The sequence below is a fragment of the Polyodon spathula genome, chromosome 7 (genome assembly GCF_017654505.1).
Source record: "Polyodon spathula isolate WHYD16114869_AA chromosome 7, ASM1765450v1, whole genome shotgun sequence".
Taxonomy (NCBI): domain Eukaryota; kingdom Metazoa; phylum Chordata; class Actinopteri; order Acipenseriformes; family Polyodontidae; genus Polyodon; species Polyodon spathula.
In genome coordinates, this window is record NC_054540.1 from 37,511,606 (window position 1) to 37,537,425 (window position 25,820).

At 40.0% G+C, this 25,820-nt stretch overlaps 1 protein-coding gene across 1 annotated transcript in view; it reads left to right on the forward strand.

Annotated features, from left to right (window-relative positions):
* The first annotated feature begins 14,318 nt into the window (after positions 1–14,318).
* The window catches only part of LOC121317845 (solute carrier family 23 member 1-like), a 42,985-nt gene continuing 31,483 nt past the window's right edge, over positions 14,319–25,820 (forward strand). Inside the window, exons 1-3 of the mRNA XM_041253947.1 lie at positions 14,319–14,339; positions 16,027–16,170; positions 17,490–17,647. Coding sequence (XP_041109881.1) covers positions 14,319–14,339; positions 16,027–16,170; positions 17,490–17,647 — 323 coding nt within the window. The remainder of the gene's footprint in view (positions 14,340–16,026; positions 16,171–17,489; positions 17,648–25,820) is intronic.

Sequence of the window (25,820 nt, forward strand, 5' to 3'; positions counted from 1 at the left end):
GGCACCTCTCTCACTGCAAAAAGGATTCAGGGAAGAAGCGATGCCCAATGTTTTTGCTCTTGTGTTACAAATCGCCTCAGCATCGACGTCAAGGTCTGATTAAAACATTCCACCAAACTGTCCGTCTGTGAATGATAACACTATGTAACACAATTTTTGTTCCTGGGTAGTAAGTGTTATTTCCTAATTGCTTATGCCTCAAAAGTATAGAAAATGACTATTATTCCCCACAAACTTTGCTTTTGTGACCAGGACAGTGAAATTTCAAAATATCACTATTTCCAATGGGAAAACGGGCAAATGTGTGTCTTTTCGTTCACATAAAGTCAGAAAAAAACAACATATGAATCCAAATTAACATGTATTTATACTAAAGTAATACAAAAATGACTACAAAAGATTTAGAAGTGAGTAGTTTTTTAGTATAAATACATGTTCATTTGGATTCATATGTTGTTTTTTTCTGACTTTATGTGAACAAAAAGACACAAAAGCTCCCGTTTTCTCACTGGAAATAGGTAAATTTCAAAATATCACTGTCCTGGTCACAAAAGCAAAGTTTGTGGGGAATAATAGTAATTTTCTATACTTTTGATGCATAAGCAATTAGGAAATAACACTTACTACCCAGGAACAAAAAAAAAAAAAAAAAAAAAAAATTGTTAGTAAATTTAGTAAACTTACTAAAAATAATTAAACTGATAGCCTTGCCTTTACCTGCTTGCAGCAGAACTGTGCTAGACCTGGAAAGTTATTTTTGGCAGTGAAAGCGAGATTTACTTGTCATTAGCAGTTTTGAATCCAAGGCCTTTTTATATGAGCAAAATTAATCTCTTCATTATATCATAGAAATTAATGAAAACTTGGCAACTAAAGCAAGCATTTCATTTAAATTAGAAAAGTTGTATGCAGCACAATTTCTTATCAGAAAGGTAGCAACTTTAGTTGGGATGATGTTTGTGAGCCAAAAATGATTTCATGCAGTAAATTTGGAAAAGTACCTGCAGTAGTTTCATATTAATTAAAATACAAGCCTTGGCAAGTAAACAGTGTCTGGAACCTACTAGTGCAGGTGAATTTTTTGAAACAGAGGTCAGGCTTAGTCCAAGAATGGCACAGTTAAACTAATCTGAAAAATTGATGAGATATGCTGTTCAGAGGGAATATATTGTAGACCCAGGTTAATATAATCACACAGAATATTAATGTTATACAAAACAGCATCTTTTTTAATACACTTGTTTTGTATTATAGCAAGGATCCTGTGAACTTTGGTTCACCTAACCTTTTAGAGAAAGGAGTGGTTGAAAATGAGAACCATGAATTCATGTTCCAATATTTTAGAAAGGAGTTACATCCAATTAATTTTGAATATTTCTATAACTCCAACTAGTTTTAAAAAGAGTTGACCTTCTAGAATATATTTAACTCAAAGATAGGAACTGTCAAGGCAGATTGATGATCAGATTTAATTGGGACTCTTGATGTATTCAATGGAGGGAAAATCCTATATAAGCCCAGAGCAAGACCCCATTCACCACCATTGATCTTGATCTTGCAAGCTGAAGTAGTCCATGCTCTGAGGGTCTCTGAAAAACTGATTGCTGTTTGGTCCAAGGTTAGAAGTCTCTGCCTTTTGAAGGCAATTTTTATTTTTCATATATCCTACACTACACTTTCATATTCTAGAAGGTAAGAATATATTTGAATGTTATCTCTTTTATATTGGATGCATTGCTATAAGGTATAGAAATTATATATAAATATCATATATATATATATATATATATATATATATATATATATATATATAAAACTCAGTACATGCAATTTTGACAAGATGTACATATTTTGAGTCAAGTATAAGAAAAATGTATGTGTACTTTTAAGATGTTGGCTGTAACTGTAACCACAGAAATTGTTTATCATTCATTTCAACAAGCTAGTGTTGTTGATGAGACTGTTTTAGTGGTTCACCTGGAGGGGGGGAGAGGGGGGATGGGGGCTTTATGAATGTTACACTTCAATTATTGATAATCTGTCAGAACAACTCATGTCATGTTTTTATGTTTTTTTTTTTGTTTTCATGCTTTGTGAAGTTAACCAGAGTTGATTCAATTATTAGATGATCAAAATAAGACTGGCACATACTGTTGCTGGGGTACACTGAATACTACACCATTCTCTATGATAGCTGTCAGCCTGAAATGTTCTGAATTGCCTGTGTGTCGCTTTTAAAGTGTTCTGGTTTTCTTAATGTGTATAGTAACAAACCAATAAAAAAACATATATAGAAGCACTCTTTTAAGACATGCATTTACCTTACTATTCAAATGTTTTGTTCAATAAATATCAGTAGATGATATCACAAATATCTATCAGCATTTGTAAAAAGTATCAATTGGAAACACGCCAACAGAGGGCATGGATAGTAGCCCAGCACAGTGCCTGATGTTAAGGCAATTAAAGATAGCAGCACCCCAATTAGTGCAAGGCCAAGCAGGCAGAGTTAGAGGAGATACAGCTGACATACCAGAGAGCAGGAACAATGAGAACTTTGAGCAAGCAAGCATATCGGTCAGCAATTCAGTGCCAAGTGTGTCAGTTAGCAGAGCTCATAATGGCTCATCAACAACAGTTAGAGCTAAGCAGCTCCCTGCAGAAAAGAGCCCTGTTTACTCTTGCAGTGGAAGACAGGCAAAGTCGCCGGAAAGGCTTACAGTGCCGAGAAAAAGTTGGTGAACTCCAATGATAATTATGGAAATTCCATAGTTTTACCATGATAGCCTTCTTAAATATCCAATAGGGTTTATATTAACCAATTCCATGTCTTTTGAAAGAAAATGATGTACGAGTTAGATAAACAATGAGTAATTAATATTCAGGGTATGTGAAAAAGTAAGTGAACCCCTGGTTTTATCAGCTCAATTAAGGGGATAATTAGAATCTGGTGTTTAAATACTTCGGTAGATCTTCAGGGGTGAGTTTGGGACCCCACCCTATATTAAGATCAGAAACATTGTGAGTTTGGTCTTCACCATACAGGTGTGTGGAAACACGTCATGCCAAGATCAAAATAAATCTTTGAGGACCTCAGAAAAACAGTTATTGATGCTCATCAGTCTAGAAAGGTTACAAAACCATTTCTAAGGATTTGGGGCTCCACCAATCCACTGTCAGACAGATCAGTAAAAGTTCAAGACCACAGTCACTCTACACAGGATTGGTCATCCTACCAAAATCTCTCCAAGAACAAACTGAAAATCATCAAGGAAGTCACAAAGAACCCCACAGTAACATCTAAGGATCTGCAGACCACTCTCACCTTGACTAATGTGTGTTCATGACTCAACTATCAGAAAAGGACTGAACAAGAATTGAGTTCATGGAAGGATAAGCAGGAGGAAACCACTGCTCTCTAAAAAGAACATTGCTCCCCGTCTGAAGTTAGCCAAAGAGCACATAGATGATCCACAAGACTTCTGGAACAATGTTCTCTGGACAGACGAGTCAAAAGAAGAACTTTTTGGCTTCAATGAGAAACTTTATGTTTGGCGAAAACCAAACACTGCGTTTGAACAGAAGAAACTCATCCCAACCATCAAGCATAGTGGTGGGAGTGTGATGGTTTGGGGCTGCTTTGCTGCCTCAGAACCCGGACGGCTTGCCATCATTGACATAACCATGAATTCTGCATTGTATCAGAAGATTCTAGAGGAGAATGTCAGGCCATCCGTCTATGAGCTGAAGCTTAACTGAAAGTGAGTCATGCAGCAAGGCAATGATCCTAAACATACAAGCAGATCTACAAAAGAATGGCTATAGAAGAAGAAATTCTGCGTTTTAGAATGGCCTAGTCAAAGTCCAGACCTAAACCCCATTGAAATGTTGTGGCAGGACCTGAACTGAGCTGTCCATGCAACGAAGCAAATGTCAATGAGTTGAAGCAATTCTATAAGGAGGAATGGGTCGAAATGAGAGAGAGACTGATCAACAGTTACAGGAAACGCTTTCTTGAAGTCATTGCTGCTCAAGGGGATGCCACCAGTTACTGAATCTAAAGTTTCACATACTTTTCACACATGTATATTAAATGTTGAATCATTTGTGGATAAATATATGTTGAAAAACTATTAAGATCTAATAACATTTTAGGTTTGAAATTTGTGAAAATCCTAATGGGTTCACACACTTTTTCTCGGCACTGTAATATGTAGGAACTGATCATACAGCATGATGTAAAGTGTAAGCAAATTAGCTATGTTATATTATTACTATAGTGCAGGAATTACACACTCGACAATAATCAGTAAAACACTGCATTAAAAGGGAAATATATGCAGTATTATCTGTAATCCTTCAACACAATTGAATGCTAGTTTTTATGTACTGAACGATGTTGTAATCAGACACTGTTGAATGTTAGTTTGTTATAATTATGTAAATAAAATTGAATGTAAGAACGCAAAAGCATTAGTCACATGCTGCGGTACACTTGACAACCATCTAGTCGCAGTGTGAGCCCAGACTGAGTGGTGCCAAGCTCTATAGGATTTTGACCAATCAGAGAATGTTGATAAGGATGCCTTACCTTCTATAGGTTGCCTGCTACAGGGACTAGGGGAGGAACTAGGGCTATTTAACCCTGGGAAATGTGAATGAAAAGTTGTACTGAGCTCTGTGCTTGGAGTCAGACCCAGGGATCCTTTGGGTTACTGTATTGAAGATTGTTATTTTGTGTACCTTTTACTATTTGAATACAGCATTTTACAAACAAGACAAAGAGCTTTCTATTAAATGCAAGCATGCAAAGCAGAGTTCCAGAATCCAGCGTTTCAGAGTCAGAGACGGAGTGGTGTGGTAAGGAGCGGCTGCAGTGGCTCCAACATGGAAGCAGAGTGAGTAGCCAGCGATTCCCGAGTCTGAGACTGCACGTGTGACGATGCGACTCGCACCAGCAGATCCAGCGTGGAAGCAGAGTGATCAGCTAGCGATTCTTGAGTCAGAGGTAGAATGGGTGGCAACGCAACTCATCGGTAGCAGGTCCGGTGTGTGAGCAGTGAAGCAGCAATTCCTGAGTCGGAGACGGAATGGTGGCGGATCCTGAGTCAGAGACGGAGTGCTGCCGATGCGGTTCTCATTAGCAATACAACACACAACACAATAAGCAGCAAATCCAATGTGTGTGCGGTGAGGGAGTAATTCCACAGACAGAACAGCGGCGGGTCCTCAGTCAGAGACAGAGCGGCGCCGGTATGGTTCTCATGAGCAACAACATGCAATAAAATAATATAACTAAATACACCACATCTAACAACAATACTATCCCACTACATAAAGAAAAACAATTGATGGAACTGTTTCAAAATGTACCATTTAAACATAAGTCAAGTTGAAGGTTTTTCTTTCTTAAAAAAGACGAGATGTTATGGATGTTAGACTGCAGGTCTGTGCCACCTTGTGGCTCATTGTTATACCACACTTCCTGTGTTTTGTACCTGTGACCCTGGTTGTGTATTCTTTGTTCAACATGGCTTCCATTCACACTTCCGTGAAGCTAGAAACAATAAGCCCAACTATTAAGTATCAAAACAAGAGCCCCACGTCCTACTCACAAAACAAGATTAGTATCATACTTTGTCATGCATGTAGTACATGTATGTATTTAACTCACTTTACCGATTTCACTTTGTATTATTCTAGAAACTACATGTTTCTATATATACTGTTTAATTGTTTTAATTTTACAAACAAGATTTTTATCTTAGTTTTTTCTAATTGTACAATTAAAACCACATTTGGGGTATCTTATAATATTAGTTTAATTAGATCAATTACATTTTGTATGTAAATCAATGAAAGGGGTGTGAAACGGTGGTTGTAGGTGCTCTGGGTCAAGAGCTATGACTGAAAATGTGTTTTTTTTAACACTGCCATAGAAATGAATGGGGTTGAACACCCTGAAATTTTTTTTTGCAAAGAATTGCTACAAAATTGAGAATGTTACATTCAGGCTGGTACCCTCAGTCTAGAACCATTTGAATGGTGGTTCTAGGTACTTCTGTTCCAGAAATATGTACTAAAAGCGATGGCTTTAAGCATAAGGCAATAGTATGATTTTTGCCAATTAAAGACATGTGCTTCTGGATTCATTATCTGCATGTACTACAGGTGCTCTGTCGCAATTTTCAGCCTAGCGCGTGTTTGTTACTTAATTAATTAATTTAGGGTACAGTTGGAACAAAAACCAGGAGGAACACCGGCCCTCCACGACCAGGATTGGAGACCCCTGCTAGCAGATTCATTGCTCCATATCACCAGATTTATATTACACTGTGATGAGTCAAAGGGATTTCGGTCTATGATTCAGCCTCCCGACAGTAGATGGCATCAAACCAACTCGGGACTTCCCTTACCAAGATCTCGTGACCATGGCAAAAGTCATCTTTTTGAGGGGCGGCACCTTGGTGAGGGGCGGAAGTACGAAGATGTAAATTCCAGCCACTGGAGTCAAGTGAAGGATAAGGACACTTGTCAGTTGGGGATTGGCGTTCCACTGACTACAGAGGCGGGACATTACATACTAAAGGGAACATACTACTGTGTTCGGGGTTGGTCCGAAAGTAAAATAGGCGGAGTAACGGGTGGAGGGAGAGACTAGTTTGGTGCAGCGGGATTTTTTGAAAACACTAACATTTCTTTTGTCTTTTTTTTTTTATGTATGGTTTGTCACGAAGACGATTAAAGACGAGTTCTCACGGTCTGTTTTGGATTTCACCCCTGGACTCCTTCCCTCACACCATTTTGTTTTCTTTTGTTATTTAATTATTTTGTTGTGTATAGATAATAAAAATAAATTATTTTATTTCTGTACACATAAATTACTGTCTGGACATTCCATTTAATACACTCTTGCCTCACACGTGGTGTCAGAAGTGAAAATGGATCCAGCTACAGTTTTGGCAATGTTTAGGGAGCAGGAGGAGAAATGAGAGGAGAGAGAGACACGGCGCCAGGAACAGCTCGCCCAGTTCTTTGGACAGCTGGTGGAAAAACTATCAATATCAACATCAGAGAGATGTTTGCAGCTCAGCCAAAGCTTCAGAAAATGACCTCGGCCACAGGAACATTGGGCCATGAAATTGGCACCCTGCCTGACAGGGGAAGCTCAGGCAGCATATCAAGCCCTGACGGCCACAGATGCAGGGGACTATGTTAAAGTAAAAGAAGCCATTCTCTCACGCCTCGGGATCACGGAGGAAACATACCGGCGCCGTTTTCGGGAATACCAGCTGTCCAAGGGGATGCGGCCCCGGGTTGCGGGACAATATCTTTTAGATCAGTGCACCCGGTGGCTGCGGCCAGAAGAACATACACCCCAAGAACTGGTGCAGAAAATAGTTATAGAACAGTTCGCGTCTATACTACCGCCAGGGAATCGAGAGTGGATTAAGAGGAATCGACCTACCACTCTCGAGGATGCCATCCTCCTGGCGGAGGCCTATGAAGACGTGAACGAAGGCGCCGGCTCAGACCCCACTCCTGCCCCTTAACTAACTCGGACCAACCAACCAATGAAGCCCAGAGGGGGTAACCAGACCTTCAGACCATGGAGGTCGAGGTTAGCCCCATCCTGGGCGAGAGAGAATCCCCCTAACCTGCCGGTCGCGGACCCGCAGGACAGATTAACTCCGTTGATGCCTCCTAACCAAGTGTGCTACCAATGTAATGAGCCTGGACACATTGCCAGGAATTGTCCAGTAATGAAGGTGGACCTGGCAACAAGATCCTGGTCAGCAGTAACAGGTAGGAACACTGGGGAATGTCGGGAGGGCCCTTATCAGTTAAGAGTACAGGTCGGGGGAAAGAGTACTTATGCATTTGCGGACTCTGGGTGTGCACAAACATTGATTCGGCAAGCTCTCTTGGATGGGGTAGCCTGGGAGCCACCTCGGGTTTATCCCACCACTAAAGTTAGACTTATTGTAGGTGATTATTCAGCTTACGTTAAAGTGGCTGTAGCGCAATGTTTACCATACCCTGTTCTCCTGGGAAGAGACTGGCCGTTTTTTGATCGTATTTTAGGTCGGGAAATGGTCTTAGTTTCTACCAGGGGACAATTAAAGCAACAGGAGAAAACAATTGGTGAGATTTTTCCGTTGTAATCCGATCTGTTTAACCCTAAAATCCGCCCAAGAAAAACAAGAAGAGAGCGTCTGGTGGAAAAATATGAGGGAACTCTGAGATGACAAGGGGAGGGGTCTGACACAAAAGTAAACCAATCGCTTAAATGGCAAAGAAAGGGAGTAGGTATTCAGTGTAACCGGGGCTGCGAGGTTACTGAGGTGGAAGGTCATGTAATAAAAGACACTCCTCTCTGTGTACCTAACCATTGGGACCGAGATATTGACTTGGGATATGAACAACAAAATGACCCCACGTTATGGTATGCTTGGAAACAGGTTAGATATGTCGAGGGGAAGGATATGCAGGAAGGACAACCGGTGGTATTTCCGCATTTTTCTGTATCTGGGCACTTATTATATAGAATAACCCGGGCTCCCGGGACGGGACAGCTCGTAAAACAGTTGTTGGTTCCTAGGCCTTTTCAGTCAGAAGTCATGAGATTGGCGCATGACATTCCATTTTGAGGTCATTTGGGAACTGAAAAGACTCAGGAATGAATTCTGGCCTGTTTTTTTTGGCCTGGGGTTTATGGTCTTGTGCAGAAGTATGTATCGGAGTGTCCTGAATGTCAATTAGCTGCCCCTAAGTCAGTTCGCCCCGCACCTCTGGTTCCACTTCCAATTATTGGGGTACCGTTTGAAAGGATTGGTGTAGATTTAGTAGGCCCTCTGGAGGGAACAGAGTCAGGATATCGGTATATTTTAGTAGTAGTGGACTACGCAACGAGATATCCAGAAGCTGTTCCCTTACGCTCTATGAATGCAGTAGCTGTAGCGAATGAATTGGTAAAAATATTCTCTAGGGTGGGAATCCCGAAAGAAATTCTCACTGATCAGGGCACTAATTTTATGTCAGACTGTATTCAGCAACTATATAAATTATTGAAAATCCGTTCAATTAGAACCTCAGTTTTTCATCCTCAAACGGATGGGCTTGTTGAACGATTTAATCAGACTTTGAAAAATATGTTGCGCCGCTTTGTAGATCAAGAAAAACGCAATTGGGCTAAACTGCTTCCCTACTTGCTCTTTGCAGTTCGCGAGGTACCACAATCCTCAACGGGGTTTTCCCCGTTTGAGCTCTTGTACGGTCGGCAGCCGCGGGGTATCTTGGATCTCATAAGAGAAGGCTGGGAAGAACAGTCAAAAAATGTAGTAAAATATGTGTTGCAGTTACGCGATCGCTTAGAATTAGTCGGTCGATTGGCACATGACAATCTCAAAGCGGCACAGCAGAAGCAGCAACAAAGCTACAATAAAAATGCAAGAATTCGGAACTTTCGACCTGGAGATAAAGTGTTGTTATTGTTGCCCTCATCGGAATCTAAGTTGTTTGCTAAATGGCAGGGTCCCTTTCAGGTTATTCGAGCAATTGGTAAAGTCAATGATGAGATCTGACAGCCTGGGCGTCGGAAAGAAAGTCAAATTTATCATGTTAATCTCCTGAAACCGTGGAAAGAACGGGAAGTCCATTTTATATCCCCTGTACAGGAGGGAGAGGATTTTGGACCCTCAATTGAGCCAGAGTCAGCAATTGAGGTCCCGATGGGGGAACAATTAACTCCTGATCAGCGTGAAGAGGTAAGCAATCTAATTAAAATGTTCAGTGATGTGTTTTCTAACGTGCCTGGAAGAACGCATTTGATCGAACATGCTATTATCACTCCGCCAGGTCTAAGAGTTAGACAGAGACCGTATCGCATTCCAGAGAGTTGGAGAGATTCTGTTCGAAGGGAGATGGAGTGTATGTTGAAACTTGGGGTAATTGAACCTTCCCGAAGCGAGTGGTGTAGCCCAATAGTACCAATAGACAAGCCAGATAGGTCACTACGATTATATGATCGATTTTAGGAGGGTGAATGCTATCTCCAAGTTTGATGCATATCCCATGCCTCGAGTAGATGAACTCTTAGACAAGCTGGGCCGAGCTCGGTTTATTTCAACTCTGGATCTGACGAAAGGATATTGGCAAATTCCATTAACGAAAGCCTCTCGTGAGAAAACGGCATTTTCAACCCCAGAGGGTCTTTTTCAATTTTGTACTATGCCGTTCGGACTTCATGGAGCTCCTGCTACTTTTCAGAGACTAATGGACAATGTTTTACAACCTCATCGAGAGTATGCAGCTGCGTATATCGATGATGTAGTCATTTATAGTTCTTCCTGGAGAGAACATTTGACTAGATTAGAAGCCGTCTTACAGTCTCTGAGGAGGGCAGGGCTCACAGCGAACATGGCAATGTGTGCTATTGGAAAAGAAGAAACTAAATATTTAGGTTTCATAATGGGTAAGGGTAGAGTGAAACCGTTGGTTTCAAAAGTCCAGGCTTTGTTGGATTCACCGGTACCTACCACGAAAACCCAGGTGAGATCACTATTAGGGTTGGCTGGTTATTACCGCCGCTTTATTCCACACTTTTCCACTATAGCCGCCCCTCTCACTGATCTCACTAAAAAGAATGCTCCAAATAAAATTAAGTGGAGTGCAGAGTGTCAGACAGCCTTTGAATCTATTAAAACTAATTTGAGTCAGGCCCCAGCATTAATAAGCCCGGATTTCAGCCGAGAGTTCGTCCTGCAGACAGATGCATTGCAGACTGGTCTGGGGGCAGTTCTGTCCCAGGAGAGAGATGGTATACAACACCTGATATTATACATCAGTCGGAAGTTACTGCCCAGAGAACAGAGGTATTCGGTAGTGGAGAAAGAATGCCTGGCAGTGAAATGGGCAGTGGAATCATTAAAATACTATCTTCTGGGACGACCTTTTGTACTCATCACAGATCACGCTTCTTTAAAGTGGTTAGAGACGATGGAAGATTCAAACTCTAGGATTACGCGGTGGTACCTGGCACTCCAACCCTTTGCCTTTCAAATAAGTTATCGTGCGGGTAAGTTATATCAAAATGCTGATTTTTTTTCCAGGGAGGGAGGGAAAAGGGAAGGGTTAGAGGTTTCCGAGTGTTCCTTCGGCTCCACTCTGAGGGGTGGGATATGTGATGAGTCAAAAGGATTTCGGTCTGTGATTCAGCCTCCCGACAGTAGATGGCATCAAACCAACTCGGGACTTCCCTTACCAAGATCTCGTGACCATGGCAAAAGTCATCTTTTTGAGGGGCGGCACCTTGGTGAAGGGCGGAAGTACGAATATGTAAATTCCAGCCACTGGAGTCAAGTGAAGGATAAGGACACTTGTCAGTTGGGGATTGGCGTTCCACTGACTACAGAGGCGGGACATTACATACTAAAGGGAACGTACTACTGTGTTCGGGGTTGGTCCAAAAGTAAAATAGGCGGAGTAACGGGTGGAGGGAGAGACTAGTTTGGTGCAGCGGGATTTTTTGAAAACACTAACATTTCTTTTGTCTTTTTTTGACGATTAAAGACGAGTTCTCACGGTCTGTTTTGGATTTCACCCCTGCACTCCTTCTCTCACACCATTTTGTTTTCTTTTGTTATTTAATTATTTTGTTGTGTATAGATAACAAAAATAAATTATTTTATTTCTGTACACATAAATTACTGTCTGGACATTCCATTTAATACACTCTCGCCTCACATGCACCCTTTCTAATTAAAACACCTAATGAATCTCCCTATTGTTTCTTGCTAATTCTACATTTGTTATGTGCTTCTCCAGGCAGAATGTATATATTTTATGATACAAGCGGTGTGTAGCGTAGTGAAGACTACATCTTCTTTATAGTGAGTGTAAAGAGGTCAGTTTTGTTCAAGGCATGTATAGCTAGGTGTGTGTGTGTGTGTGCAGAGGTTGCTTAGTGGTGTGTAGTGTGCAAGGGCTGCATGGTGGTGTGTGCATTCAGGGGATGCATGGTGGGTGTATGTCTGAAAGGGTTGCATGGTGGTGTGTGCATGTAGGGGTTGCAGAGTGGTGTGTGCATACAGAGGTTGCATGGGGTTGCATGGTGGTGTGTGCATGCAGGGATTGCATGGTAGGTGTATGCGTGCAGGGGTTGCATGGTGGTGTGTCCGTGCAGGGGTTGCATGGTGGGTGTATGCGTGCAGGGGTTACATCGTGGTGTGTGCATGCAGGGATTGCATGGTGGTGTTTACGTACAGGGGTTGCATGGTGGTGTACCATGTTCCTTGTCAAAAATGTGTTTTAATATTAGCCTTTAATAAAGGAAAACACCTGCTTTAATTAATTTGCATGTATCTATTTCAGTGCAATGTAGTTTCTTCATTGTAATAAGAAATACTTTTTTAACATTTACATTTGATCTAATTTTTTTCATAAAAAGGGGGCAAGTAAAAAATACATTAACTTTGTTTCATGTACTAAGGGTTACTAATTACTTAAATTAATTCACGATCCAGTTTATGGTAAACTGTGCATGCATGACTTAGAAACTCGTCTGTTAGCTGAATCTGGGCTGAATTCGAAAATGATCTAAAAACCAAAGCAGCCCAGAATTTGGGACATTACCTGAAAAGCAAAGAGGCCCAGAATTTGGGACGTAAATGAAAACAGGGGCAGTCTATATGTAAAACTGTGATTACATTAAATGTAAACTAATGTATCCTGTAACAAAACTGCAATAGTGTATATATTTGATATTAGAATACATCACGCAAAAGATGCCCATAGATATATGCTATTTGAAAGAAAAAAGTACACCACTACAGAAAAAACATTTCTTACATTCGTGCATAACATGATAATTCATATAAAGTAATAACCCATAGGTTGTTATGTTAGTACAATGAAATAATACATTATGTTTTAATTGGAAGGTTGTGGAAACCAGATCTCTCACTCTCTTTCTCTCCTGATCGCAATGTTAAAAATGCCTGCAAGCTTTTCCACTCGTGTGACGACATATTCATGTGACAGACATGGACCAATCAAAACGCGAGACTGTTTTGCGGTTCCATCCCAAAAACCAGACTTGTGTCATACCTAAAATTTCCTAACGAGAAAATAATAATTTCCCATGTTACGCCTTGGTTTTCAACGTTTACTCTAAAAATTGAGACAAATGGCGCCCCGACAGTACCTCGATCGGGACGCGGGACAAAGCCCCTAATAATAATTTTATCGGGAAATTTGGTCACCCTACCCTCACTGTAATATTGAATTACCTGTTATTGTGATTTATTATTGTGATTGTTATTTTACTGGGGATAGATCTGTGGTTTAGGCAATGCCTGGAAGTTGGAATAATACCATTTCTCCACTGGCTTTTACCATGGCAATGGAAGTAATTATTAGGACATCAAAATGGGTAGTGGGAGGAGAGCACTTGGCTTCTGGAATGTCACTACCACCAATTGGAGCATACATGGATTACATGACAACAATGACTACTACAGTAGCCTGCACTAATCGGTTAGTTCAGTAACATTGAACGGGCACGAATGCAATTTAAGTTGGTGCTTATCTTGGCGAGAGCCGAGTTCAAATCGACATGAAGTTTTAACATCTACTCTCATGTAATGGAATTCTATAAGGTTGTATGTTAGTGGCTTCTCCATGATTGCATCTGAAGTAGTGATGTAGTGAAAGATGTAGTCCTCCAGACTTCCATATCTGGTAACCCTAGGCTGCCTACTCAGCCAGTTGGGCTTTGTGGGTTCAATTCCATGTTGTTCTTGGTCTTTTCATCTTTTCATTGTCAATCTCATTGAAGCTTTGTGTTGCCATTTGCTTCCTTCCTTAGGACATGTCCAAGTTATCTCCATCTTCGTTTATATAGATGTTCTACTGTTGTTGCATGTAACTCAGCATTGGGTATTTTATTAAAAGGTATTAGCTGTTTGTTCTTTTTTAACAGATCGTATTAAAAATACATTCCAAAAACTTTTGCCTCACTTTCAGGTTTTTAATCTGTTATTAACCTTTACTCTGTGTTGTACAGTCTGCTTGCGTGAAAGAGTTTTTTGATTTAGTCTAATATGACCTCTTATAGTTATTGATTTACTTCAGTATCTCAGGGCAGGGTTTTTTTTTTAGAATATTCTGCTGTGCAAAAGACAAACACAATCAGGAAATCCTCTACACAATGTCAGCATTCTACATGAACTACCCTCACATGAGAAGCTGACTGCCTTCAGCCCCTTTTATAATCCCTGGTGTTTTGCAATAGAAAGAACAGCCAATAACCCAATGATATGGATAACTGTGCCTTCACTGTAAGTATTTATTGTCTTTGTTTATTTTGCTCCAATAAGTAGTAAACCACTGAATACTGTAAAAGCTTAGACTAAGTATACAATTCTTGACGAACAAATCAAAAGCTATGTTTCAAGAAAAGTATTGCTTTTTGTGTGTGCCAGGTATAATGAAAATCCGAGCAATAGTTTGAAACCATGTTTTATTTCACTGCCTACAGGTCATTGTTTAATTGTTGTTGTGATTCTACTCATAACTTTGAATTTCTGTATCAATGTAGAATCCAATTGGAGAAAAGATTGAACAGACAATAAAGGGCCAGCTTTTAATATTTAATTGCAGAAGATTTTCTGAAGTTTATGTGCTTGTTTATTTACAGAGGTATAGTCCCTAATTTAAATTTTAGGCTAGCAAATTTGTAAAATGTGTAAACTGTAAATAAATTAAATTCCATTCTAAGAGATTTACAAAATACTTTACTACAAATGAAGTAATACTAAAAGAAACTTTTAGAAACGTTTTGTCTTGAATTCTTTCTGTCTTCAATGTTTTCATTTAGTATTACTACATATCCTGCAATTGAGTGTTGCATAGGTATGGATGCTTAAACATAAATGTACTGTTTTATGAGGACCTTGCATCATACTCAGTGTATTCCTACAGTGCACATCGCTGCACTTGGATACTGTATGCTGTTATGGGGTTTGCATTCTCCTGAGTGGTTCTGGGGTCTGGTGGTCGAACGCTGAGTTATCTTGTTTCTGTAAATGAGCCTTTACCTAACTTTGATTTGCTGTGAACTTGTTTAGTTAATTCCAGGACTGGTCAGCCTTTATTAAACTCATGTGACAATGTGACGTAACAACTCTTCTCTATGTCTGTATAAATGTCGACTGGGTTTGGTTGTGCACCCCAGTAACACAGGCCTCAGATATAATTTTCTCAAATTCAGTTCACTCACAGTGCATGGATTATATGTCTAGCCTAAGCAACCCACCCTTAGCCTCCCACCTAACCATAAAACCTTAATTAACAGTTCTGGCTCATAATTCTACATTTTCAGCCATGGTGGGGGGAATGTTACTGCCAAGCTTTGAATTATTTCATTGTCTACAATCCTTTAACATTGAGTAAGCCATGAAACTCTCTTCTGTCCCAAAAGTCCTGAGTTGTACTTTTTTTGAGTTACAAATTATATTTGAAGTTAAATGATTACATGTATCAAGGTCGCTTAACAAGGAATTCTGCATTAGCTCTTTTGGTAATAATTAAACACTCTTTGAAGCAAAGCAACAAATGAATCACTTAATTAATTTGGGAGATGGCCACCTTCTACACAAGGCTTTTTTTATTACACACTGGCAGAGGACGAGCTGCCTAATCTCTGCCAGAAACAAAACAATAACAAAACATGGCTACGGCATCATATTTAAATATAATAAATACATTCATAATAATAACAACAATACAACAAAACAAATACAAAATAACAAACTGCACGGTGGCGGATGGGTACCTCCTTCTAAAAATAAACAAATAATCATGTACAGGGCTCCTCGCCTTGTTACAAACATAAAAAGTGTTTTTTTTTTGTATTTATTTTTTTAAATATATTTTCTATGCATGGGATGACACCGGTAAGATGTACTGGAATCTGACAAAGAGTGATAGATTGATTTCTCATAAATTATTTATAATTTCTTTTAGAAAAGAGAGCATTTGTGCGAGATCTCTGCAGATGACAGTGAGAGAAAGAAGCAGGTGTCAGATGAGGAGACGGAACAGAACAAGCTGTCCTACAGTGTAACTGACGTGCCCCCCTGGTACCTCTGCATCATCCTTGGGACTCAGGTGTGATACTGTCTGCTACTCTGCACACACTCAATCTGCCAGCCACTTTCCAAAGGATCTGGATAAATCAAGAACTCCAATTTGCAGAAAAGAATGCCAACTCGTGTAATTGTCTCAGACTAAACGCCGGGATCTTATTAGCCACATCACACTCAAATATTATTAGGAAACACTTTAAATTATGTGTCTCTAAATACACTGTTATTACACTAATTAATTTGTACAAGCGGCTGTTACTGGGGCATTTACTGTTTATAATAATGCTGACAGCAACCAGAGTGTGGAAAGCAATTCAAGTACATGGGTGGCTCAACTGGTAAAAGCACAATTGTGTGGTGTGTAGGGTGAGTCATACAGTCAGGGGAGCACAGGTTCACATTCTGGCTGTGCAAAGTCGTCGGTCTTTGCTGGGGATTCCGAAGGGAGTGTTGCATTGGCTCGAGCATGCCCATGGGTTCAAGAGGCAAAACTGGCAGGGACTGTTTCACCTCATCGCTCTACAGCAAACCCTGCTGGCCAGGCGTGCTCAGTGTGCTCAGAGTGGACAACTGCAGGGCTGGCCTTTGTCCTCCAGAGGCCGGTAGCTCATTGACATCTGCTCACGAGTTCCTGTGTGTAAAAGAGGAACCTGGCTTGGTAGTGGGAATGGAGGATGCTCACTGAATCTTCAGTTATTCTGAGCTGTGTGGGGGGAGAAAAATTTGGGGGAAACTATTTGGGCAAAATTAAGAAGAAATAAAAAATAAGTACATGGTGCTAACAAAATAATTCCAGTAAATCTTACCACATTTTTATTGCCATCACTTTGTGGGGCTCATATTTTGTTAGTTCTGTGTAGTTTTTATAGAGAACAAATCAAAGGAGGCTATGATGAGGATGGATAGCTCACTGATGAGACTACACTGAGAATACTGTGTTCAGTTCTTGTCACCACAGTCCCAAAAGGAAATTGCGGCCTTGGAAATAGTCCAACAAAGAGCAACCAGACAGACCCCAGAGGTTTAAAGAATGAGCCATGAAGATTGGTTAAGAGAACTGAGCAAAGAGGAATTCAGGATGATTGCAGTCTTAAAATCTTAAAAAGGGCTGACACAGTTTGTGATTAACACTATGAGAGCATAAAAGCCAATTCTTTAAAGAGGGATGAAATGGGGTTACGCAGTCATGTTGTTGATACCAAAATCACGGTGAACCTTTAAACCTGACTTGACAAAGTTTGGAGATCAACCAGCTGCTAAACTGGACAAGCACTCATGGGCCGAATAGCCCCCCTTTCTTTGTCAATTTTCTTATGTTCTTTATTTTTGTGTTTTTTTCAGCACTATCTGACAGCATTTGGGGGGATCATTGCCATTCCCCTGATTTTGTCGAAGGAGTTGTGTCTGGAGCATGACACCCTCACCCAGAGCCACCTGATCAGCACCATCTTCTTTGTGTCAGGGCTATGCACTCTGCTTCAGGTCACATTCGGGGTGAGGTAAGTGTACCAGTGTAACAAGTACATTTGTGTGATGCACTAATTGTAAATGTTTATTCTTGTTAGATGGCTAACATGTACCAGGAGCAGGCGCTAAAGGCCAGCATGAACCTGGACAATACTGCACTACTGTTCACAAATAAATGTATTTCACCACTCATTTAAAAAGCACTCACTTTGGACTTATGACCAAGTCTGTGTTCTGTGTGTGTATTTACAATAATTATTATTTTGTGACTGAACCCTGTCAGTTTTACTGAGCAGTACACATAGCTTGGCGATAGCATTTGCCATCCTTTTTGGCGTCTATCATAATCGTTCTGCACCACTTGCTTCTGGAAGGTTCAATCACCCCAAGCTCGAGCATTGCCCCTATCTCTTTGCTAACACCTCCCTGTCGACTTTCCAGGATCTGGTAAGGTCTCTCTCGAACTGTGATACCTGGGGAGGGATAATAGCATATTCAACGAGGTTAATTCTACCCGGCAAGTCGGAAAAAACATCACTGAAATCCTCAATTAACTTACGTGGTTCTTTTACCTGATCTGGAAGTAACTGTTCCCCATTGGAATGTCTCTGGTGCTAGGAGGCTCAATACAGGGTCCTAAATCATCATCTACTTTGCCTGAGGGCTTCAATAAATTGATATGATAAATTTCCAGTTCATTACGGCGATCGGGCTACGTAATTTCATAATTTACCTTCCGTATAGCTTCATATAATCATCTCATATGGCCCCTGCCATTTAGCACACAGTTTTGATTCCAACGTGGGAAGGAGCAACAGCACTTTGTCTCCTGGATGAAAAGTTAGAATGCGTGCATTTTTGTTGTACTATTGCTGCTGCCGGTGCTGAGACGATTTTAGATTGTCCTCTATAATCGTCAACAGATCGAGGATGCTGTGAGGCTGTCGGCTATACAAAAGCTCGAAGGGGGAGAACCCTGTCGAGCTCTGCTGCACCTCTTTCACAGCAAAAAGGAGGTAGGGAAGAAGCGTTACTCAATGTTTTTGTTCTTGGTTCAGAAATTATCTCAGCATCTACTTTAGAGTCTGATTAGAATGTTCCACCAAACCATCCGTCTGTGGATGATAAACAGATGTCCTGATGGGATGTAGTTTTTATATTTTGTACACTTGCTGCAATGTTTGAGACCATGTTAAAATAAAGGCAGGTTGCCGTGGCATATTTATAACATGATACAAAATAATTTCACCAAACAGTTCTGTCACAAACACCAGGGCAGTACTTTTTCCGGTTTCAAATGGTATTTTCTGTTGACTGGACAGTAGAATATGCTACAGGACTGAGATATTACACTAATCTTAACTAATGTATCCTTCTGCTTGTTTAGAATCACTCTCATTTTTTGTCAGTCATCACATCACATTTTAAAACTCATCCCTGTGGTTTAAAAAGGGCTCAAGCATGGATTTTCTCTTCAACTGGTCACGTCAACCTGCCCCCTGCAACACTCTACCGCAACTGGGTGTCAGAAAATCTTAAGTAATTGCTTAACTAGGACAAATGTTGTATTCTTAAATGCAACTGAGGCAAGATTATAAGGGCTGTAGTTGGTGACACAGTTGTGCACCAGCTGAAGCTAGTGAGAAAACATGTTTGAGAGACCTTTTTAAGACCATAGGTTTACTTTCTAAAAAGCCATCAAGATGAGGAAGAATAAATTTGATAACTGAAATATTTCAGACCCATACCAAGTAGCTCTTTAAATGTGAGATTCATAACTTTGGAGTTCTACTGTACTCGTACTATACTACGTGTTTGCACCAACACACCAATGTAATAAATGATAAAACTGCAGGAAAAAAACCCTACTGTGCTCACAATGCTGAGTGGAAGGTACTGTTTTTCACAAGCCCTGTTAGGAAATTATTGTCTGTAGCCCATGTGTATGTTATCAGCTTAAGCATCCTTTTTTGAGGGTTTGTGTATACACAGTAACAGTACTGTATATAGGTTGTTATTGTGGCTTTGACCAGGAGTATAATATTATAATGAGATTAGACTGGTGTTTACATCGTCACAAATGACAACTCTGTCTTCACCAGTGACCTGGGTTTAAAACCCCGAGTCCTGAGACTGAGAGCTGAGAGAACAGTTACACTTGTAATCTGGTCACACTCTTCGTCTGCTAAAGAGGAGGTTTAAGAAAGCCACTGTGATACAGAAACTGTTGTTGCTCACAAAATAACCCCATAAACCTTACATATTGAGCACTTCTATTACCTATCTGACACATGCATAATCCTGTAGGGGAGGGGTTGGGAACCCTGTAAGATGCGCCTGTTGATCAAGGAGCCATGAGCACACACCTATTGGTCATTTTGGATTATGCTATGCGTTATCCAGTAGCCATTCTCCTCCAATCTGTGTCTGCTAAATCTATTATTAACAAGCTAGTTAAGGTTTTCTCCTGGGTTGGGATCCCCATGGAGATACTAACCAACCAAGGCACCAACTTTATGTCCAGGCTAGTCCGCGGAACATGCAAACCCTTTGTGGTCCATTTATTCAGTGCCTGTCAGGCGCGTCAGGTCCAATTTATTTTCACACAAGCAGTTTATTTTACATGCACTGTTTAAAAGTAATTTTATTCACAGTAAAACAGGTTTAAACGGCACTGCATCTCTAGCCCTGCCCCACTCCCTGTTCACTGTATTTATCACATATCTCTTCATAGTATTGCATACTGATAAATCATCTCCTTTTATCACCAAACCCCTCAATAATGTTATCCAAGTCATTATTTTATTGCTATAAAATCTCAAAAAGCCTGGCAAATATCCGAATTACTGTTTGAGCGCTGGATGGGGAAGCAGCTATCATGTTTATTTATGCCCGTTTTATGTCTGAGGTGAAGGGACTATGCGTATTGCTCACATCCGCCTGACTATGGATTTGTGCTTGAGATCTTTTTGATGATGTCAGACCCTGACATTGGACCGGAAAAGAAAAATGGTAATGTCAGACCTTTTCCGACATAGGACCTCAAAGGGTTAAGACCATTAGGACCTCGGTTTACCATCCTTAGACCGATAGTCTAATAAAAAGCGTTTCAACAAGACCCTCAAAAACATGTTGTGCTGATTTATAAATAGTGACGTGCGCTACTGGGACTAGTTGATCCCCCCCCCCCCCTTATTTTTGCTATCAGAGAGGTACCTCAAGCTTCTATGGAATTTTCACCATTCAAGCTGCTGTATGGACGGAGACCCAGGGGTGTGATCTGATAAAAGAAATGTGGGAGGAACAGCAACACCATTTGATCAATATTGTCCAGTATGTGTTGGACCTGCGCAAACATCTTGAGTCTGTGGGAAAGTGGGCACATGACAATTTGCAGCAGGCTAAATGCAGACAGGAGACCCAATATAACAGGGGAGCCTGGTTATGCATGTTTCAGCTGTGGGATAAAGTGCTTCTATTGTTGCCCAGTTCTAAGTCTAAACTTCTGGCGAAGTGGCAAGGACCTTATGAGGTTACACCCCAGATTGGGATGGTGGATTATGAGATCTGCAAGCCAGAACAGCAGAGAGAGAAGCACATTTATCATGTAAACCTCTTGAAGCCCTGGTTGCAACATGAGGCATTGTCAGGCTGGGCGATCACCTTCACTGTTCCTATATCTTTTTAAATTCCTCTCCCTCTGAACTCCCACCCAGAGCAGGGAGAGCTGCAGGCTTAAATACCGTGGCTGAGGGGTTTAACTAGTTCGTAATTATTCTATTACTCCTCGGCCACAATCAGCACGAGTTTATTAATTGTGTGACTGCAGACTAGTTTAACAACACACTAGCCGACAGCCACACATTACCACAAGGTATAATTCATTGCTGGCAGAGGACAAGTTACTCCCCTCACCACTGCAAGAACACCCTTCAAAAATAAAAACAGAATAACAAAACAAAACGCATGGCTATGCTGTCATATATACCAATACATAAATACAATAAATAAATCATAAATCATCAAAAACAAATACAAAATAACACAGGGCAGAGGGGGAGACCCCGTTCTAAAAATAAACAACTAAATGTACAGGGCTGCTCGCTCTGTTACAGTTCTTTACAACAAATATAACATGTCTCATGAAATGCATGTTGCCAAGGATCCATGATTGTTAATTTAGATGCTGCAATATACCTTTTCAGACAGTCATGAACAGACCCCCTTTCAGCATGTTGGAGGACAAACATACAAACGTAAGGTTGCTTTTTTGTTAGTGCCAAAGGCGATAGTGAGATGGTTGATAATGTATTACAATGTCCATCTTAAAATGATCATCCTTAACTGTTACACACTCAACAGTGCTACATTTAGAAAAACAAAGATACCTCATACATTCCATGACAAATGTTTCAACTAGAAGTCTAACTTGCAAGACAAAGTAAGTTGTTTAATTAAGTTTGTTTAATATTTCTTTATCTTAAAGCATAGATGTTAGCTACAAGAGATAGACCCATTTAAACGTATGGCATTACAGGCATTAATCTAAAGATTAATGAGCAAAATATCTCCAAACCATTGCTGAAGATAACTAAAACTGAAAAGAATGCCATTGATTGTACATTATTTATTTATTTATTGATCCTTTTTTGCAACTTTTTCTTTCATAGCAGCTGAAAAAACGCAGCCTCCTGTTTTTTTTTTTTTTTTTTTTTTTTTTTTTTTTTTTTTCTTTATTTTTTTTTTTTTTTTTTTTTTTTATTTTTTTTATAATTTGTTATCAAACAATCTTTTCACAATCACCTACATATAGCAAACAGATAAGGGTCTATCTAACAGATAGGAATTTGCTCTGCAACACGAAACTACATGGGGTATATTTGCAGAACTTGTTTATTGTCACATTCTGGTTTGTTCCATGTGTATAGAATCCTATGAGAGCCCACTTGTACAATTTCTTTTTTTTAAATGTGCGCACCGTCTTTAAAAAACTTCACTATGCTGTTTAGTTTTATGGGATGTGATAAATATTAAAATATGGCAACCTTAAAGAGCAAAGTTGCACAGGTGGACCTATTGTACATAAGATTCAATACATGTGGAAAACATTTAAATGTGGCAACAGACAAGTTCTACAAATATATTCCCTATTGTAGTTCCATTAAAGTTAAAAAGACATGCCAGCCCACAATTCCCATTTTATAGACCCTTTTTTGAAAGTGATATCACATGGATAATGACTATGAGTTTTGATTGATTAATGCTAAATTAATTCATTAATTAATAACCTCTAAAACTTCATGTGGAATGACACTTGAGTTGACCCCTGGTGTAGAATAACCAGCTCAAAATCCTGACTAGGCAGGTGGGCGGTTGTATTGGTGCTATAACAACACACTTGCTCCTGTAGATTTTCTTAAAAAAAAAAAAAAAATACACACTTCTTCATTTCTTTATTTTAAAAACTCATATAGTTTATTTCCTTAAAAACACTCCTGTTAAAGCTACTTATAGTGTAACAAGAGTGGGGGCTGGACACTATTTTCAGAATAAAAATCAAACATGATTTAAAAAAAAAAAAAAACAACAATTGCAAAACATGGAATTTTACCCTTGTTGCATTATCATGCGAGAGAGGATTATTGATTTAAAAAGATACCTGCTTTTCAACACTATTCTGCAAATGGGTACTGTATTGTTGGGTATGAAATATAATATATAACAGAACACCTGAATAGGGATGCATTCTTTACAAAATCTGAAAAGGAGCTGACAAGTTAACTCTAACCAATACTTTGAGCAACACAGAAACCAGGACAGTAGGACAACAATGGCAATAAAGTACAAATAGACTTAGGACAGAGGGTAGGAGACACTTCTTCACACAGAGTGGTGAGGGTATGGATTGATTTACAGTAACTAGTCATGTTGTTGATGCTAAATCAATGGGATCCTCCTCTCATTGTAAATGTTCTTATGCTCTTATGTAATACCAAAGGATAATGAAAGACTGTGCCCATGGGACCAGATAATAGTTGTTTTCCATTGGCCGATGGTCAAAAGTGACTCAGAGAATCATATTATTATCTGGGAATTGAAATTGAAAATAACATTTTAAAGTCTGGTAATGTCACATCACAGCAAACATGGCAGCCAAGGTAAAGAGGTCATGTTCAAGGCCACTGTCACATTTTCCTGATGTACCTTATTTATGTTACAAACAACAAATCTGAATCTACAATGGTTTTTGAGATTCGGTCAGAGGTACAAACGTGGCAGAAAATCTGTCATTTTTATTGGATCTCCATAAATAAGCTTGAGCTAGACTAGAGAATTGTACAATACAGCTCTTTAAGTGTTCAGCGGTGATGTGGCTTTTATGAATGGACTGTTTGATCACACGGTGCTCTGATGAATCAATGTGACTAAGGCATGTAACCTTTTAAAAGACATTGGAAAGCTTTATGCAGGACTGATTGTGACTATCCCCTGCAGCAGGGCGAGGGATTTACATGCCTAGTGACTGGGGATGCACATGTTTACTGATATCTTGGGCCTCACTTAACGAAGTAATATGGACATATTCATGGCAAGCCAAATGATCATTTAGAAATATCTCAAAATTGCATATTGTCAACTTTATAAGGGTACTGATATACTGTATAGTGTATATGTTGTCATTCAAAATCATCAAACAAAATATGGGTGCTGAAGAACACAAACTTTCTTAGACTCATGTTTGTGTTCTTTCTTGTGTGTGTGTGTTTGTGTGGTTTGGTACGGCTTTGCTGAAGAATTAAGTGAGATTCCGCCAGTTAAACAGGATCTTGACTGCTGAAATGCAAGCACAATTCCTGCTCCGGTTTACATGTGTTTTTACAGCTATTTTCATTGTGAGTCACACTGCCAAATGGACATCTATGGCAAAGTGGCTGCTGATTGTGGACAGGTGCAGAGGTGATGCAGTGCAAGAACAAACAAAGGCAGGAGACTAATCGGATTGGAAAAGGGGGTCTTTTATTTATACTCCCAATCTGGTGACCAAACAATAAATCTCTGGCAATACACAGCAATGTGTAAAGCATGGAGGGAAAAGACAAGGGATTGCAGCCCAAATAATAAATACATACTCTCCGCCCCACAATAATACTGGACATGATCACCAGTCCGGATGCGTGCAGTCGTGCTTGTGGTGAGTGATAATAATTTATTTCAGTGACTGTAGTGAAGTGCTGTTCCGACTTTGTGCTGGCCCAAGGCGACAGCTCTGGAAATGTGTTAGCCATCTGGTGATTCACAAACAAAGACAACTACTAACAAGCACAAACAAACAAAACACTCCCAAATATTCTATCAAAAGTGGTTACTGCGTCTCTCATGGTCCTTGAAGTTCAAGTGTAAAACCAATCGAAGGAGTAGATTGCGATTCTCTGGCCCCTTTTATGCCATCATGGTAAATGAGTGCAGCTGTCTACAATCTGCAGCTGCCATGTCATTTCCCTTCCGGGTCAATATGTTCTTGCAACGGAGTCTTGCCTTCTTCCAGACTAACCGACTTCCCGAGCCTGTGAAAGAACTGTTAGGCCAGCCTGTCCAAAGGACTCTACTTTCGCTGCTTAGTGCTCTCATAGGTCGGAAGGGAGATTTACAACCAAGATTCATTATATTTCTGTCACAACTTCCTTTTGCTGTTTCACAATGCATTCGCGTCACAGTCATAACTGTAGAGTCAATTTTCACCTGCATATAAACCCAGCCAATGAAAGTAAATATTTATGTTGATGACATTTTTTTACATTAAAGGTTATGGTTTTATGAATGAACTGCTTAATCAAAAGCAGGCTCAGGTTGTGGTCTCTGTGCTGCAGTAGTGTTTAAAGTAATGTATAGGGTTAACTTTGTCAGTTACTTTGTTCTTGTCACAAAGACGGCCGAGTGGGTGACGTCAGAACAAGGAAGGAATGAACACAAAGACAAGACAGATGAATTGAAATGATGGGGACGCTTGCTTGCGCCGGTTTATTGTAAATAAAACAGATTAAACAAACAGAAACAGGACACGGCACGGCACTCTACGCCAAAATAAATACATACACAAAACGGACTATACAAACAAACACGGTGCACGGACAGACACACTAACAAACACGGTGAGCAGATAAATAAACAAGTATTGTGCTGGTCCCACCATCACGCAATAGCAAT